This window comes from Ips typographus, unplaced genomic scaffold (assembly GCF_016097725.1).
Source record: "Ips typographus isolate SLU unplaced genomic scaffold, UJ_Ityp_2.0 IpsContig35_part1, whole genome shotgun sequence".
Lineage (NCBI taxonomy): Eukaryota > Metazoa > Arthropoda > Insecta > Coleoptera > Curculionidae > Ips > Ips typographus.
This window is the reverse complement of record NW_028098574.1, coordinates 149,671-165,877: the sequence shown is the minus strand read 5'-3', so window position 1 is coordinate 165,877 and position 16,207 is coordinate 149,671. Positions and strand designations below refer to the sequence as shown.

Genomic DNA, 16,207 nt, shown 5'->3' with positions numbered 1-16,207 from the left:
ACTTCAATATCGATTAGTCAAATCTAAAATTCCGTACAGCTTTTTTGTTTTGACTTTATGAGAGTAGAGGCACAGTCTAGTATAGGTATCTTAGAAGTAATTTTCCACTTCAGGTTCTCATACCCTATATCGCCGCATGCCAACTGATTGGACCTGTCTTTCTCTCTCGTCTCCAAGTACTTTTATCACTAATTAATAATAGGACTTATAAATGCTCTTTGAGACCTCAATGTGAGGAACGTGGATTTTTTTTTACTTTAAGTGTAACGTGTCGCACACATGCCAGATAATGATAATATTATATACAGGTGATACAGGGCTTTTACTTTTCCTACAGAAATAACATTAAAACTAAATATGCAGAACTAGTTTCAACGTAATGCCTGCAAATATTGACACTGTAGTTTCATTTCCCTGAGTGAAGTATTTAGGCGGAACTTCGTATTAGGATACTAAGTTTTAGTATCTAGAGAGTATGTCACCCTGTAAACTAAATTATTCTTCAAGAGGAAATGCTTCTAAGTACTTTAAGGAACTTTACGTTATCAGTTCAGGTCAATTGATAGCATAGAACCTATATAGCACTCAGTTCCTAAGTTTATGCAGTTTAGTTTTGTTTTGGTACAACCTAATAACCTTTTAGGTAAGTTCACTTTAAGTATTATAGTTTTTTTATTTTAATTGTTAGTCACAATACATTAACTAAAATAACAATAATGATAAAATATCTACCAGTAAGTTGTTTCCCATATGTGGAGTTCTAGGTCTTTGCCATACGCTAGAGTTGTTGTTTTCAACAGAACTTGTTAGAGATTCAGATGAAGATGAGATACCAGACTCTATTGATAACTCACTATAATTTATTTTACTGGCACTAGATAACAATAGATATCTTTCTCTCCTTTTCGTTCTTTCTCCGCGCGTTCTTCTGTTACCCTTACTATACAACTTCTCTTCAAACATTATATTTCTTAACTAAATTATAATTGGCAGTTCATTACAACGACGTAAATAAACAGTTTCTGAGATAATACTGGATGTTTATAACCTCTTTATCTCTCTTTGAAAAATAACACGCGGCCAAGTTACTCAAAGAAAAGTGAATCTGAATGAAAGTCGTTTATGAGAACTATTTATTGTAGCATTATAAACAAAATAGGTGACTAATATTGTACGTTCGGTTTTATTGACCTGTACAGGGTGTCCGTTGTTGGAGCTCAATTATTTAAAAAAAAGGCACGAAAGTTGGGCAATTTGGAGTTCAATAAAATTTAAAAATTGATTCTCTAAAGAATTAAGTCTAAACTGAAACTCTGAATCATACGGTTTGATGAAAGAATTATAAATTTAATACGATACCTCCAAAACCAAAACACTATATTGCCATCCTGTATATGGAGGAAAAATGGCAATAGTCCAATGACCAATGAGTGATCTCTTCAAATAAATTGAAAAGATGAAATGGACTCTGTGAGGTCATTTGACAGTGTGGCAAATGCTAATCGGATTGAAAATGGCAATAACGTCAGGTGAATAAATGTAATATGAATATGAATAAAATAATTGACTTAACAGTCTAGTAATTCTTGAGCTGATATTTTTGCTACTGTCATTTATTTTTAGGAACTTATCAAATAAATTAGCAAAAGTATTCAATTTTTAATGCGGCATTTTACTGAACTCGAAATTGCGCAATTTTGCTCCAATCTAACTTTCCTTGTATTTCTTCAAATAACCGATATATTCATGGTGAGGCTCGAAAAATGAGTACCCCGTATAGTAATTGCGTTCTATTATTGCGAGAACTTAATAAATAATTTGGTCGTGTGAAAAGGTACTGATGGTGGTCTACGATTTGTAGTTTGTAGTTCATACTGAAAAGGGTTCATATCAATACATATTGCATCTAACGCAAGTTAATCTGAGTAGCTACCAAGGATTTTATTTTTTTTAAAAGTGATTTACCAAACAGGTAAATTTACTATTTTTGAACCAGTGTTTTTAGATCTATTGGAAAAATTCATTAGCATCAAAATGACAAAAATATCTGTTTACAGAAATTCGCTACAAGACGTCACTGAAAAATTAAATAATCTTTTTTGGCAATATATAAATTTAAATATACGGAAAAGAGGTCCAAGTATTTTGTGAACATACTTATGCAGACATATGAATGGATTAGAAACAAAGGGATATAATGACAAATACATATTTGCCTGTTAATAATAACAAAACTAATATTGACTTTAGTGTATTTTTTATATTAGTTATCTCCTGCAAATTAGATTTTAGTTATTACATACATTGGCTTCTTGAATCCCTCTGCTTTTATTTTATGTAACAAAACCAGAAAAAAAGATTTAAAAAGATGAGTCTAAAATTTAGCACGAGTTTAAATAAATATATAAAACATGTATTAATCATGTTATATCATACTTTATGTGATTTACAGGAAAAGTAAAAATAGTGTCAAGTTGTCAACTTAAAAAGAAAACATTAAAATGATCCACGTGCGCTGATTATATTACATTGGCTAATAATGTAGACTCATCCGGTTTAGACTTTTTCTCGTTTTTGAAGTGTTTTTCATTTATGTCTGCGATATATAAAAGAATTCCTATCGCACCAGTTTTTAAAGTAGTTTAATGACGTGTGAATTTGATACTGATACTGAAATGTTTCTGGTAGGTAAGTACCTACTCTTGCTAAACATAATTTGAAAAAAAAAATATAATTGCTTGATATGTAAATACCTAACAAAAGAACAATTGCTTCAAAAATATTGGAAATTAGATAAGATGAACTTGAGTCGCACGTTCTAAAAAAGTTTTGATTAGATAGAAATTTGAAGACTTTGCAACATCAGTAAACTTTTGTAGTCATGAGAAAGTTGAATATTGAGCGATTTGTAACTTACCATTTCAAAATGATTCTCAAATCAGCATATAATTATTGATATCTAGCAGCACTAACAGACACTAAAGTGTGAAACTAGGTTTATTTATGCTGAAACACACATTAATAATTGGAAAACACTTCTTCGTTAACGTGTATTACGTATTTGGGTATCAGTCACTTCGTAACGCTTATACTGATAAGTCTACATTAATGATAAGGTTTCTGATTAAAATGATTTTTTATTTATTTACTAAAACCCGACTCTTGCGTTCCACACAGTACACATCGCTTTAATAAAATTTTACAATCTAAAACTACTCATGCAACTTGAGCCTAAATATGTACTGTTGGTTCGTGCCTTAAATCGACCAGTACCATTTACAATGGAATGATCTTTTTTGTTATAGTTTTGGTCGCCGTCTTCGTACTTTCACTAGATGTTTTCGGACTTATAATAATATTTGTGCAAATCGTTTAAGTTCGGTTCTCGTTAACACTCGAGACATTTGACCTACGTTTTGTTTACGATATATCCATTTACATGTTTGTAATTTGTTTCAAATGTAGGTGGATATCATTCACAAAAAGTTACGTTGTAACGTGGTTTGTGATTGCCTAAATTCCTTTCTACTAAATATTCATAGTAATGATTGAGTGGCGCCATCTCTTGGTATGCAAGTCCAATGAAAGTATCACGTAAATTTAGTATAGATGTCGCTAACCGCTAGAAGTTTTTTTGGATTTGAAATGTACAAGTGGCTATATTTTGTATGCAAAAATTACATTTGCAAAAGAATGAGGAAAAAGATTCTGAAACGAGGAAACGCTTAAAATCTTCATACATAAGCATTATTGCGTCAAGGTTTATTTCTTTCTGTTTTAGCCGATTCACTTTTGTTCATTCAAGTCTCGCACACACCAATCATAGTATACCTATTTATATTCGATGAATAATTTAATAACACTTTAAAGAATTATATAAAATCGATCGCCATGTTATTTTGTTGTATAATATGAAAGTCGGTGTCGCAAAATGTTAACATTTGGGTGTCGCCAGCGCACTGAATTTATTCCGATAGCGGACCGCGGACCATCCTTCAGCTATTTTTTGACAGTACTACATCGATAAACTGAAATGAATATTCATCCATTGTTGTTCTTTATTTTTCATTTATTTCATAACTATGTGTAACAACAAAAATTTGGAGCTCAGACAATCAAGCCCTATAGCCTCTCTGATGAGCCGTAATACGGCGAAACCGGTCAGAGGGATTGATAAACAAAAAACAAAACCTCACCATTTTTAACCAATCAGATCGGTGTTTACCGAATGATGCTGTATTAATGGGGCTGTTCCTAGATTTGGGAAAACTAATTGTACTTTCTAACTCATAGAGTTATATACAGATATCACCAGATGTTGCACAACTATAATCAATTTATTATATGTATATCTATTAGAAAAGTTTTAAAAATTTTTTCGAAAACAGTCAGAAGTAGAAGTTGATGGCAAAATGACTAAATTTCATACTTAAACGCATGAAATATTTTTAGGAGAGATGAAACCTGATTATACAGAATAAATGTGTTATATGGTGTACAAGTTTATAAGCTATTAGGTATTAATGTGGTCACATATTCAAATACCTTTTATTGATGATATGGATTAGGCATCCTCTGCTATTTAGCATTCGACAGAAAATGTATAAGGAAGTCATAAATAAATCCCGTTGAGAGACCGGTCATTCAGCAACATAATTCACCGACCATACAAAAGGCTTTATGGTTTTCAAGCGGGTGTCACAAAACGTATTTCAAATTTTTTGTGAACGTATTTATTGGTTTTAGGAAATGGATAGATGCGAAACATCTGTTCAGAAAAATGTACATAGGTATCCAGATGCAAAGAAAAATTCGGATTTTTAGCGTTTGGGTAAAAAAGAACGAGGTGAGTGACACGAAATCGATGTCATAACAAAACTAGTTTTTTCTTCATTCTATTGAAATTGCTGCGAAGTTCAATAAACATAGATATTCATGTATAATTAATATACTATTTGTAGTCTTATATACATACACTCTTAATCGATTTCTGAAGGTTGAAATGATTATTTTGCAACCGCTTATGTCCTAAATTCTGAAAATTGGCGTTCTCTTTGCTTAAAAATGTGTGGGTATGCGATAAATTGGTAATAGGTGTGTTGAATTTTGAAGGTTGAATAAAAATTAGAATCCTAGCTACGTTACGATTTAATTTTGTTGAGGTAATACTTAGATACTCATCTAAAAGTCAAGGCAGTTAAACTAGGAAAACGCACATACAAGGACAATAATCTAAAAAATTATTTATTAATACTTTCAAACATCAGTGTTGCTGATAGGTATTTCCAGAAGAACCGCATGCAAGATGCGACATATCGCATTGCATAATGTTAATTATTTGAAGAATGTAAGAGCGAGTCGCTAGTTGCGATCCGAAAACCCCAACCATTCGCAGTACTGGCTGTCTAAATAGTACCGCCAACCGCCAGTCGGTACCGCACTTATGAATCCATTCAAAATGCATTTGACCATCGAGGAGTGAAGATACGTACGCATGGGTGCACCATTTTTCTTCTCGTATTAGTTCATTTTGTGTATTGTGCCAATGTGTTTGTAGACTTTACAGTTTCCTTTTTGCTAGCAGGGGGTTTGTTGTTTTGTTCAGGTAGGTGTAGTTTTAATACAGAAAAATGTTGATTACTCCATTAGTCCAGAAATTAGATTACTATTGATGTTTATCTCTTGTATTTATTTTCAATAATTTGCTTCTTCTATACTTATACGTTTTTACGATACTTTTCGATTTTATTTATGCATTTTTTTAAAACTCGTTGCTTTTACTTATTTAACGAACTTTTTTATATATTATTCTCACCATGCTTCCTTTTTTTGAGAAATGGCAAAGCAAACTTTAGATCTATATTCAATTCAATTATTAGTTATTTATATTTTTTACTTCAATTTTTTTCTCACTTTCCTTTATTGAAAATATTTGTAGTATGTATTTTCGTCCTAATTTTTCAAATTTTATCTTGTTGTTGTTGTTCCGAATTAAAACAACTCTGGATCTGAAGCAAAATATTGACAATAACATTCAATTCAGTCAAAAGTTATCTGTGACTCTAAGTGCGGACATTGGAAAGTTCCGAGTATGGATTATATATCAACCTCAATACTCAATACAAATTTTTAAAAGTACGTAACTTTTTAAGTAACGAACTTGAAAAGGATAAAAAAAATCAAAATGAACCATTGTAGAAGGGTGCGACGTTGTCAAACTTGTCAAAACTCGACCGTTTCAATGATAAAAACTTTTGAAACCTACTTAAAAAGATAGCATCTAATTTTTTAACCATGGGGCCATCCACGATGGCTTTACCCTGTATATTCTGATATTTTTAAAGCATCGGCAGCATTTTAATCCCCTTACCATATGAAAAGTTTCGCACATTTACCAGTGTTATTAACAGCGAATCGTATAATAACAAAGTACTGCAATGCACAAAAATAAATCATTTAAAAGAGATAGTGAAAGTTCCAAATATAACCACTTGAGCAGTGGGTACTTTCGAACAGGTTCACTATCAGCCTGAATTAATAATTTATTTTAACTTTGTCTGTTCAATGTTATTTTCATTATGAAATAGGATGGTGTAACGTAAATCTAATCATTCATCATCTACCTAATGTTGAGCATGTGGAGGTGTTTGGGAAAAAGTTTAGTCAGAGCCCCAAATATTTGAATAATAATATTTTTTTAAATTATCAGTTGAAATTATTCTTAAAAGTGATTGAATAATTTTTTTATTACAACTCTTGGTCTGTCTGAAACTGGTTGGGTTAAACAAACTCAACCGGAAAACTAAACATGTTAGATTTCTTGGTACTACCGAACTATAGGCAAGATAGAAAATAATTCGGTTTTAACGACTACCGGCATTTTGAGTACCTACTGCTTCTTAGAAGGTGTTATTAGTATTACTGAAAATTTCAATATTGGTTACTCGGTTTATTTAAATTCAAAGTACGTTTTTTAATTGGAAACTCAATACATTATTGTCAATGTGGGTGTTCTAAAAATCTTGATTGTTGTAACTAAAATAAAGATGACATAAGGGTATTGGCCTTTAAAGAGAAAGTTTTCCAACCTTGACTGATATACCTGTTAGTGTGAAATGTAATCTCGTTTATTAAAATGATGACTATTACTACGTGCTTGGTAATTATTACTCATAACATAGCATGAATGGTTATTTTCACACAAATGATCAGTACACACACTAATTAGCTGTAACAGGTTAATGTGATGAAAGAACATTTGCAAAATCATAACCTAGGTTACTAAGTTTAAATAAACCAGTTAGCAAATACTCGCTTCATAAAGGTCCAATTTATAATAATCAATTGGTAACTGGTGTAATATACTACGAACTTTATGATGCGCTAAATCCTATTTATCTGTTTATAACACCTCCTAACTACGAGATCGAGTAGGAAGTAAACTATAAGATTCCGCAATTAACCACGTTTAAATAGTTTAGGCTTTGTTATCATAACAAAGTATAAAAAAATCAACCTGCTGCACTGATAAATTCTGTCAAAATTGGTAAAAGTTGTAAACCTCAGTCACTTTATGAATCACTGATTAATTATTACAATCACAAAATGTATAAGACTAACTTAACAAACAATTTTTAATGTGTTTGTTTTTGAAACTTCATATTTGGTTAATTAATAGCAATTTTCTATATAACAGTAAGCTGTATAGCATCAACGACGTGAGCATTTAACTGTCAAAAGAGTGTTTAAAATTGTTAATAAAAAGCAAAACGGCTTTAACCAAAAATTTTTAAATATGTGTGTCAATAATCAGATAGGTATACATGTGAAATAATTAAGCGAAATTTTTCTAATTGAAGATTGGCTTTGAAACAATTGTGCTTTCACTATCTCGATTGTCGGTAGTTTCTAGAATGATTCCAAGTATTTTTGGTCACAATACTATTGTTTCGCATCTTAATTATAGCAATTTTATTTTGCACCGTCAATCGAAATTGTGTTTTACTGTCAAGAAAAACGGAAACAGCCTTCGTAAATTACTGTTAACCATCCTGAAGAAAATGGATATTCGTGATTTAACTCTCAAGGAATATTTACTCAGTTCCTGATAGCAAAAATAAACATTCAGACAGTATTAGCAGAATTCGCTTATTTTGGAATTGTTTGAACGTAAACAGTAATTGCTATTAAATGTTTTTCAATGTGTGTTTGAATCGGGTATTCAATTATTTTCGAATGTTCAAATGGCGCACAGAGTGCATATTTATGGACTATGGACTCATGTTTACCTGGAATTTGAAATATTGTAAATAATAAAAAAAAAGCTGGCTACTCAATCTGAAACCGATTAATTGATATTTTGTGTAAATACTCTACAGACACACTAAAGACAAGACTTTTGCTTTGACTTTTTAAGTCTGCGAAAATATTTTTAAACGAGCCATCCTGAAATAGAAATCACAAATAATTACGCTTTCCACTTTATGATTCATTACAAGTATGTTCGTCTTGGGTGTTATAAAAGACATCAGTTATATGAATCTAATTGATTTTTTTGCAGAGTTGGGAAGGAGGCTGACATTCTTCGTCGAAAATGGTTTCGCGTTTATTCCTGGCTCATGGAGAGTTTTGCACCAACCATCCTTGGGAAGTAATCGTTGCCACGCTTACCCTCACAGCATGCATGTTCACTGTTGAACGTCAAAATCCAATCCCACCAACCAAACCTATAATCAAGTCCTGCCAGGGTTGCATTCAAGAGGTAAGTCTTGTACACTCTAATTGATCGCATTGTTCTGATCGCAGTAGTCTCTAATGATAGGGACAGAACCAAAAAAATATACACTCTTAATAATTTAATCTTAACAATTTATGATCCTTCTTGGAAGTTTGATCCAAATAATTCCAAAACTGTTTCTCGAGCAACTTATTTATGTACCACTTCATCCCCCGTTTCACTTTATCTAATTTATTATTGGTTCTGTGGCACTTGAGTCTGTAAAATTAGACCCTGGTGTCGATAAATTTAAAATAATGTTTGGTTTTATCCGTTCTTAAGTTTTTCTCCCTCGACCATACGACAGGATCGAATGATTAATATGACTTTCTTAACTTAATGGCATTGTTTAATGATTGATTGTGAAAATAAACTGATACATAGAGACCACATAAATGTACGCTAACATTGAGGCTTAGAACCATATTATTTCAATGCTGCTGAGAATAACACATTTTGAACTGGTGTTGCAGCTTTAGAATCTATGAAATAGTTTACAAATTTAAGTGTGAGTATATGTTCGAATATAAATTAAAAAACCATGAAGATAATTGTAACTATATAATGTAGGTACATATTTTGCTTTAAGTAGCAGAATCAACACACGGTGTCATTTTTTTATTGCAGCTGTAAAACTTGATACCATTCCACTTTAAACGAGATGACATAGGGAGTCTTTTAAAAGGCTGAAGCCGCCGACACGCGCTTCGTTTATGATAAAAATATGCTTTGGATGATTATTTTCCATAAATAAATCTTGTAGAGTGTGCAATCTATGGAAAATAAGCATTGATCCTAACAAAGGTTCCGTAGATCACATGAATGTTTAAAAAAGGATTAGTAAATATGTAGTCAGGGTTAATTCGTGCTTTTGTTGTGTGCTTAATAATTTGAGTGTATTTTGTAATTTTATAATTTGACGACATTGACCTGCAAAACGTCGAATGATTGTTATTACCTACGTATTTGTATAAAAGTGTATTAGCAATTTCTCAATTTTACAAAGTACACCATGCAGAACGGTTTCTAGACACATTAATTTAATCAGTCGATTGTAATTTCATCAAAAAAAAACAATGGGTAGCAAAAATCGAGATTTATGTAGCAACCAGGATAATAACCTTGTCAGAACTGCAAACAATGTTAACCGAAAGGCAATCACGTTGTAATTCATAATTAGGAGGTTAATGCCTCTCTATTTCGTATAGACATTCCAGAGCAAAATGGCAAATAAAATTACAATAGCCACTTTATTACACGAGTTCTTTTGAGGAATTTTAAAGATGTAGTATTTAAGTATACAAACACAAGTTCTACTTGGTCATGGTGCTCTATATGTAGCTACTGGTACCTACATTTACTATTACATACCTATACGCGTTAGATATTTTAAGATGTTCATCAAAAGAGTTGTTGATTCGTTTCTAAACTTGTAAAAAGTGAAACCGAATAAACCACCCTACTATACATGCAAATATTTTTTTTTTAATTTACTCGTCCAACTTATGTTTGTCTTTATTTATGTAAGTTTTATTTTTCTAAAAATAGTGTGCTGGAAGCATAAATTTGCCGATATTTAAAAACCTTAAGTTCGTCAACGCAACCACACTACCACCATTTCCAATTATAATTTTAATATCTGCTTACACAAACTAAATTTATTATCTTGGCGGTTTACAACTCGAAAGCACTTAAATTGCAGTAAAACAAGAATTTTTTTCCATAAAGGCCTTACTCTGGCGCCCCCCCTAATAAGCACTTCAGCTAAAGCTGCTCAAGTTGTACGTTTTCAGACGAACGAAGTATCCAGGTTAATGCTTATAACGCAAATTAAAACCAATGTTGAATGTTAAAATATAGACTAAAAGTTGTATTTTATTTCAGGCCGAATATAATGCAGCAGACCTGATCTCTATGACCATATTGAGAAGTTTGGCTGTTTTGTATTGTTATTACCAGTTTCGAAAATTGCATAAACTTGGATCAAGATACATATTAGGTAAGATGTTGGAAATTATGTTCAATTTGTAATTTTTCTTCAGACAAGCAGATGTCGGTGTCTGAAGCTGAAATTTGATATAAAAGTTAATGTCGAAAACCACCCAGAACTCGTATTTTTCTTCAAAAATGTCTAGGGTCTTCCAGGTGCGTTACTTTTTATTTCTGAAATACATTTCTACAGCAACTTTTCGCGTAGTAGTGTAAATGTTTTTTTTTCTATTAGACACGGTTTTTAAGCTACTTACATAAAAATTGTTTTTTTTTAAATGGAACACCCTGTATATTATTTAATTTTTGAAAAGATCTTAAAATTACCATTCTAATGACATATAACACTTGATATTTCAAAGTTTTTTCATTTTAACGATTTTTTTGTGCGTACCTCAAAAACCATGTCTAATAGAAAAAAATATGCACCTGGAAGTTTTGAAGAAAAGTACGAATTCTGATATCTGTCAAACAAACGGTGACAGATATTAACAAACGGTTTTCGTCATTAAGTTTTGTATGAAATTTCAGCTTCAGACACGGACATCAGTTTTTGCCTATCTCTATTAATAAGAGCACTTCCCATTTAAATAAGTTCAATTTGGCCCACCCTGTACAGACACAATATCTAATTTTAAACTTTGCAAATGTGTAATATTAAAAATCATACACCACTTAATAATATTTTCATTTGGTCAATCAATGAAAGTAAAGAGAAAAGCAAATCAAGGTCATGAACATACTGTTGTACAGTGTGTTATTCTAGAGAGAAAGTATATTGTCGATTTTATGTCATATGGAACATATTGCAGCAACTTCCACTTTATATAACATGGGTTTTAGAAGGACCACGCAGAATTTTAATTTTTGATTTATTCTTTCAGGCATTGCAGGACTATTCACTGTTTTCTCCAGCTTTATCTTCACTACTACTGTGCTTAATTTACTGAGAGTTGAAGTTAGCGATTTGAAGTAAGTTATTTATTTTAGCACATATCCAATAATGCTTTAAAATTCCTAATCTAGGGATGCCTTGTTCTTCTTTTTGCTGTTAATTGACCTATCGAAAGCTGGCATGCTAGCTCAATTTGCCTTGACTTCTCAAAATGAAGTTGAAGGCAAAAATAACATTGCTAAAGGTTTAGCTGAATTGGGTCCGACCATTACCCTGGACACCGTAGTGGAAACTCTTGTTATAGGCGTGGGAACTCTTTCAGGTAATAAATCACTAACACAATCTTGCAAAAGGAGAAAATTATGAACTTTTTAGGGGTGGAACGACTGGAAATGTTATCATGGTTCGCTTGCCTTTCAGTGCTGGTTAATTACGTTGTTTTCATGGCTTTTTACCCGGCATGTCTATCTTTAATCCTAGAGGTAGGGCTTTAAACCAACGCTAATATTATAAGAAAGAAATAGAGCAACTTGATGTAGAAAACATGAAAAGGGATACATTTCAAGAAAGTTGGATGATCTTTATGTCGCCAAGTCACAGGCATGACTTTAAACATGTAAACGGCTTAATAAGATTTCTGAAAAGAATAATTAACACTGTCTTATCATCTTATTTGTCTTTCGAAACACTAGTGCTTCTTTGTGATCTTTTAAAGTGATTACACAATACGGTCGGGCTCAATCAAGGCATAGATGTAATATGCAAACCATCCAGTTTTCTAAGAATCCGTCTAATTATATTCACGACTTATACGAGATGTTCTTTACCATTTGTACGTCTAATTTTAGAGTTAACAGAAAATAAACCAATATATGCAAATTTTTGCAAAATTTACGTAACGACATATTTTTAAAAAATTAATTTTAGAGTCTCTACTTCCTGTTATAGTCGACTTTCAGTGACCTAAAGCTCATCTACATAACAACGTACATCATATGCATCATAAAACAGACAACATATTTTACTTTGCTTTTTTCCAGTGGCTGTTTTTACGCTTTTTCAGATTTTCTTTAATTTTTCATGCTATAAAACTAAGTTTTAAAGTCATTTGGAAAAGATAAAACAAACCAAAACACCAGAAAGCGCTATAAGCTTTATATGTTTAACGCAATAATTGCATATTGTTAAAACTAAAAAGACTGCATTTTTAGTTGTCAAGATCCACAAACTTCTATAAAACTAAAGACCCCTGGATGATTTTCGCCTTTAGAGAAGAGGAACATAAGTCAAATCCAGTGGTCCAAAGAGTAAAACTGATAATGTCTGTTGGCTTAATGATTGTACATGTTCACAGGTAAGGTACCAAAAGGTGTTATTTAACTTGTTTATTTCGATTACAAGAAATCACGTTAAACCGTTTAAATAATGTCTCCCATACTCCCATCAACTTCTGGCAATTTACATTTCAGTCAAAAATCACAATAACTCTATTTAAATATGCAAACAGTAAAACGTATTTCTATTCATTGGTATTGAAATGCACTTATAGATCTTTAAGTGTGATTACAACTTTTTTGAATCTTGTGAATTTTTAGTCGCTGGCCATTTAAAGACAGTGAAGTATACAATATCGAGCCATTAGTACAGCAGTCATTCAACAACACTGAAGAGTCTAGCAGTTTACACGGATACTTCGAAAGGTGACTTTTAATTAAAATGATTTAATTTGAGTGAGTGATGGTGGTTTAATTTCTCGTTTTAGGTGGCTAGCGCTTGGTGCAGACCACATAGTAATCCTCATCCTGATTACAGCTCTTTTAATTAAGCTTCTCTTTTTCGAAATCAAAGACCTGACCGAAATTAGAGATCAGGAAACTCAGGTAGAACCAGAAAAAAGTGAAAAAGGCGAAAATACAGAAAAGGAAGAGCCTAAAGTAGTTCAGGAAGTACGAGATAACAAGAGAATGCCAATGTTCAGTTTAAGTGAAGATGGTGAGTGCAGTAGTTTGTTTCTTTCCATATTAGGTATATTGGAGTAATGTACCCAATGTAAAGAAATAAAAGAAGGCCATTTTGCAGTATGTTTGACGACTCTTGAAATATAGGTACCTAACAGTCTTAAAGCATCTCAACAAAATAATGTTCTAACGACCCCTAACTTTAGTATTACGTCATAATACTTAGTATTAAAACAAATTTTGTACCATTTAGATTCGTGCGAAACAACATTCCAAGACAAAGAAGTTCAAACACAAACTCCGTACAACACAGATGCGCACAGTTCTCCCGAAGATGATATTCCGAAAGTGTGCAAAACTCTTGAAGATTGCTTAAAAATCTACAACAACGTTGATATGGGAGCAACAGCCCTTTCTGATGAAGAAATCATTTTGCTAATTAAAAACAGGCACATTGCAGGTTACCAGATTGAAAAAGCTGTAGATAATCCTGAAAGAGGTGTGGGAATTCGTAGAAAAATTTTAGGTGGGGACCTAGATGCCCCTAAAGTTTTGGAAGGTTTGCCTTATCGTAACTACGACTATTCTTTGGTAAGCTATTGAGAATGTTGTTGGTAATTTATGGATTATTTAGCGATTTGTGTTTTAAAGGTTATGGGAGCTTGCTGTGAAAATGTGATTGGATACATGCCCATACCAGTTGGGTATGCTGGACCTTTAGTCCTGGATGGTAACGAGATTTACGTTCCTATGGCCACTACTGAAGGATGTTTGGTTGCTAGCACCAACAGAGGTTGTAGGGCCCTAAAAGAAGGGGGGGTTACTAGCAGAATTGTTGCTGATGGTATGACCCGTGGCCCTGTGGTTCGGTTTCCTTCAATAATTAGAGCTAGGTTAGCTTCAACCGCGATTTTTACTACAGTAATAGTTAAATAATTTGTGGTATTAAACAGCCAAGCTATGCAATGGATCCAAGACAATTTCGATGGAATCAAAGAACAGTTCGACTCAAGTAGTCGTTTTGCTAGGCTTCAAAGAGTAACAATGAAAATAGCCGGCCGATTGCTGTTTATCAGATTTGTAGCCACAACTGGTGACGCAATGGGCATGAACATGCTGTCCAAAGGAACAGAATACTCTTTAAAGTTTGTTCAGAGGGCTTTTGAGGATATGGAGATTTTGAGTCTCAGTGGAAACTTCTGCACCGATAAGAAACCTGCTGCAGTAAATTGGTAATAATCTTTGGGTTATATGACATACAACATGCTACAAATGAAAATTCTGTTTTTCGATAGGATTGAAGGTAGAGGGAAATCAGTGGTATGTGAAGCGATAGTACCGGCCAAAATAGTAGCAAACATCCTCAAAACAAACGTCCACGCTTTAGTAGACGTAAACAATTCCAAAAACATGGTCGGATCTGCTGTAGCTGGAAGCATAGGAGGATTTAACGCCCATGCAGCTAATATAGTAACCGCTATTTTCTTAGCAACTGGACAAGATCCTGCACAAAACGTTGGCAGTAGTAATTGCATGACTTTGATGGAACCTTGGGGACCGACGGGAGATGATTTGTACATTTCTTGTACTATGCCTTCAATTGAAATAGGTTTGTTCACCATTCAATCATCATTGAGTAAAAGTAAGGTATTATATTATTGTTGTGATTAAAGGTACAATTGGGGGAGGTACAATTCTGCCACCTCAAGGAACCTGCTTGGAGATGTTAGGAGTAAGGGGTTCTAACACAGCAGAACCTGGAGCCAATGCAAGCCAATTAGCTAAAATTGTAGGAGCCACCGTGCTAGCAGGAGAATTATCTTTGATGTCCGCTTTAGCTGCTGGACATTTGGTTCGAAGTCATTTAAGACACAATAGGTCAACCACTCTGCTGCCCGATGCTTTTGACAAAAACAAAAACATTCTCGTTCCTCCATGCAAAGATAAAGTCTAAACTCAGTTATTTTTGATAATAACAGTTGGTTAGCTGAACTTTTTGTATTGCCATGTTTGGCTTTAATATTATGTTTAGATATACCAAAGGTTCCTACTTAAGTTGATGCTAATTTCATATGCAGAGTAAAGTCTACTGTTACATATTAGTTAACATATATTATTATATAAAATCAACGGGAAAAAGAACATAAAGTTCTAGCTTTCTAGACCAAAAAATTTCGGGGTTTAAACTTACTTTTACGTGATTTTCTAGAAGCATTTAAAAAGTATTAAAATCAAATTTTCTAAACTCAAAGGCAACCAGTAGTACTCCAAGTACGCCAAATAATAAAATATGTTTTATTTTAATAGTGTAAAATGTTTCTGTGATCTATGACCTTAAAACCTGTGTCCGCAGCTTTGTAATGGTGACTAAACTAAAAATATATTTGAATTTTGTTGTTCAAGTTGCATTTTGATTAACCATGTAAATAAAACGTATTTAACACCATGTAATTAATTATTTATCACCCTATGTAGCCATAAGATGTTGAAAACACAATTGACTACAGTGCATGCAGCATTATAACTGTTCAATTAGAAAAAGTTACATAGTTTCTCATAGACCACAAACAAATAATGTGAAGATTAGAA

General features: G+C 32.7%; 2 protein-coding genes across 7 annotated transcripts in view; one reads left to right on the top strand and one right to left on the bottom strand.

Annotated features, from left to right (window-relative positions):
• Window positions 1–16,207, bottom strand: part of Rab32 (RAS oncogene family member Rab32) — a 32,649-nt gene that overhangs the window by 3,168 nt on the left and 13,274 nt on the right. Inside the window, exon 1 of one of the 3 annotated variants that reach the window (XM_081995062.1) lies at window positions 2,918–3,317. The exons of 1 other annotated variant lie outside the window; for it this stretch is intronic. In XM_081995062.1, coding sequence (XP_081851188.1) covers window positions 2,918–2,920 — 3 coding nt within the window. In that variant the 5' untranslated portion in view covers window positions 2,921–3,317. Of the gene's footprint in view, window positions 1–732; window positions 965–2,917; window positions 3,318–16,207 lie in introns of those variants that run through there. One more of the 3 variants, XM_081995060.1, reaches the window with a different exon arrangement.
• On the top strand, window positions 493–16,064 carry Hmgcr (HMG coenzyme A reductase). Of its 4 annotated transcripts, none has more exons than XM_081995036.1 (14): window positions 493–643; window positions 8,561–8,761; window positions 10,661–10,775; window positions 11,650–11,737; window positions 11,792–11,982; window positions 12,036–12,142; window positions 12,872–13,014; window positions 13,256–13,360; window positions 13,423–13,652; window positions 13,872–14,209; window positions 14,270–14,511; window positions 14,572–14,850; window positions 14,914–15,227; window positions 15,292–16,064. In XM_081995036.1, the coding sequence occupies exons 2-14, from the start codon at window positions 8,594–8,596 to the stop codon at window positions 15,570–15,572; spliced, it is 2,601 nt and encodes an 866-aa protein (XP_081851162.1). In that variant the 5' UTR covers window positions 493–643; window positions 8,561–8,593; the 3' UTR covers window positions 15,573–16,064. The 4 variants fall into 4 exon arrangements, with proteins under 4 accessions (XP_081851162.1, XP_081851164.1, XP_081851160.1 ...); XM_081995038.1 differs by lacking the exon at window positions 493–643 and adding an exon at window positions 2,665–2,688; XM_081995034.1 differs by lacking the exon at window positions 493–643 and adding an exon at window positions 5,430–5,605.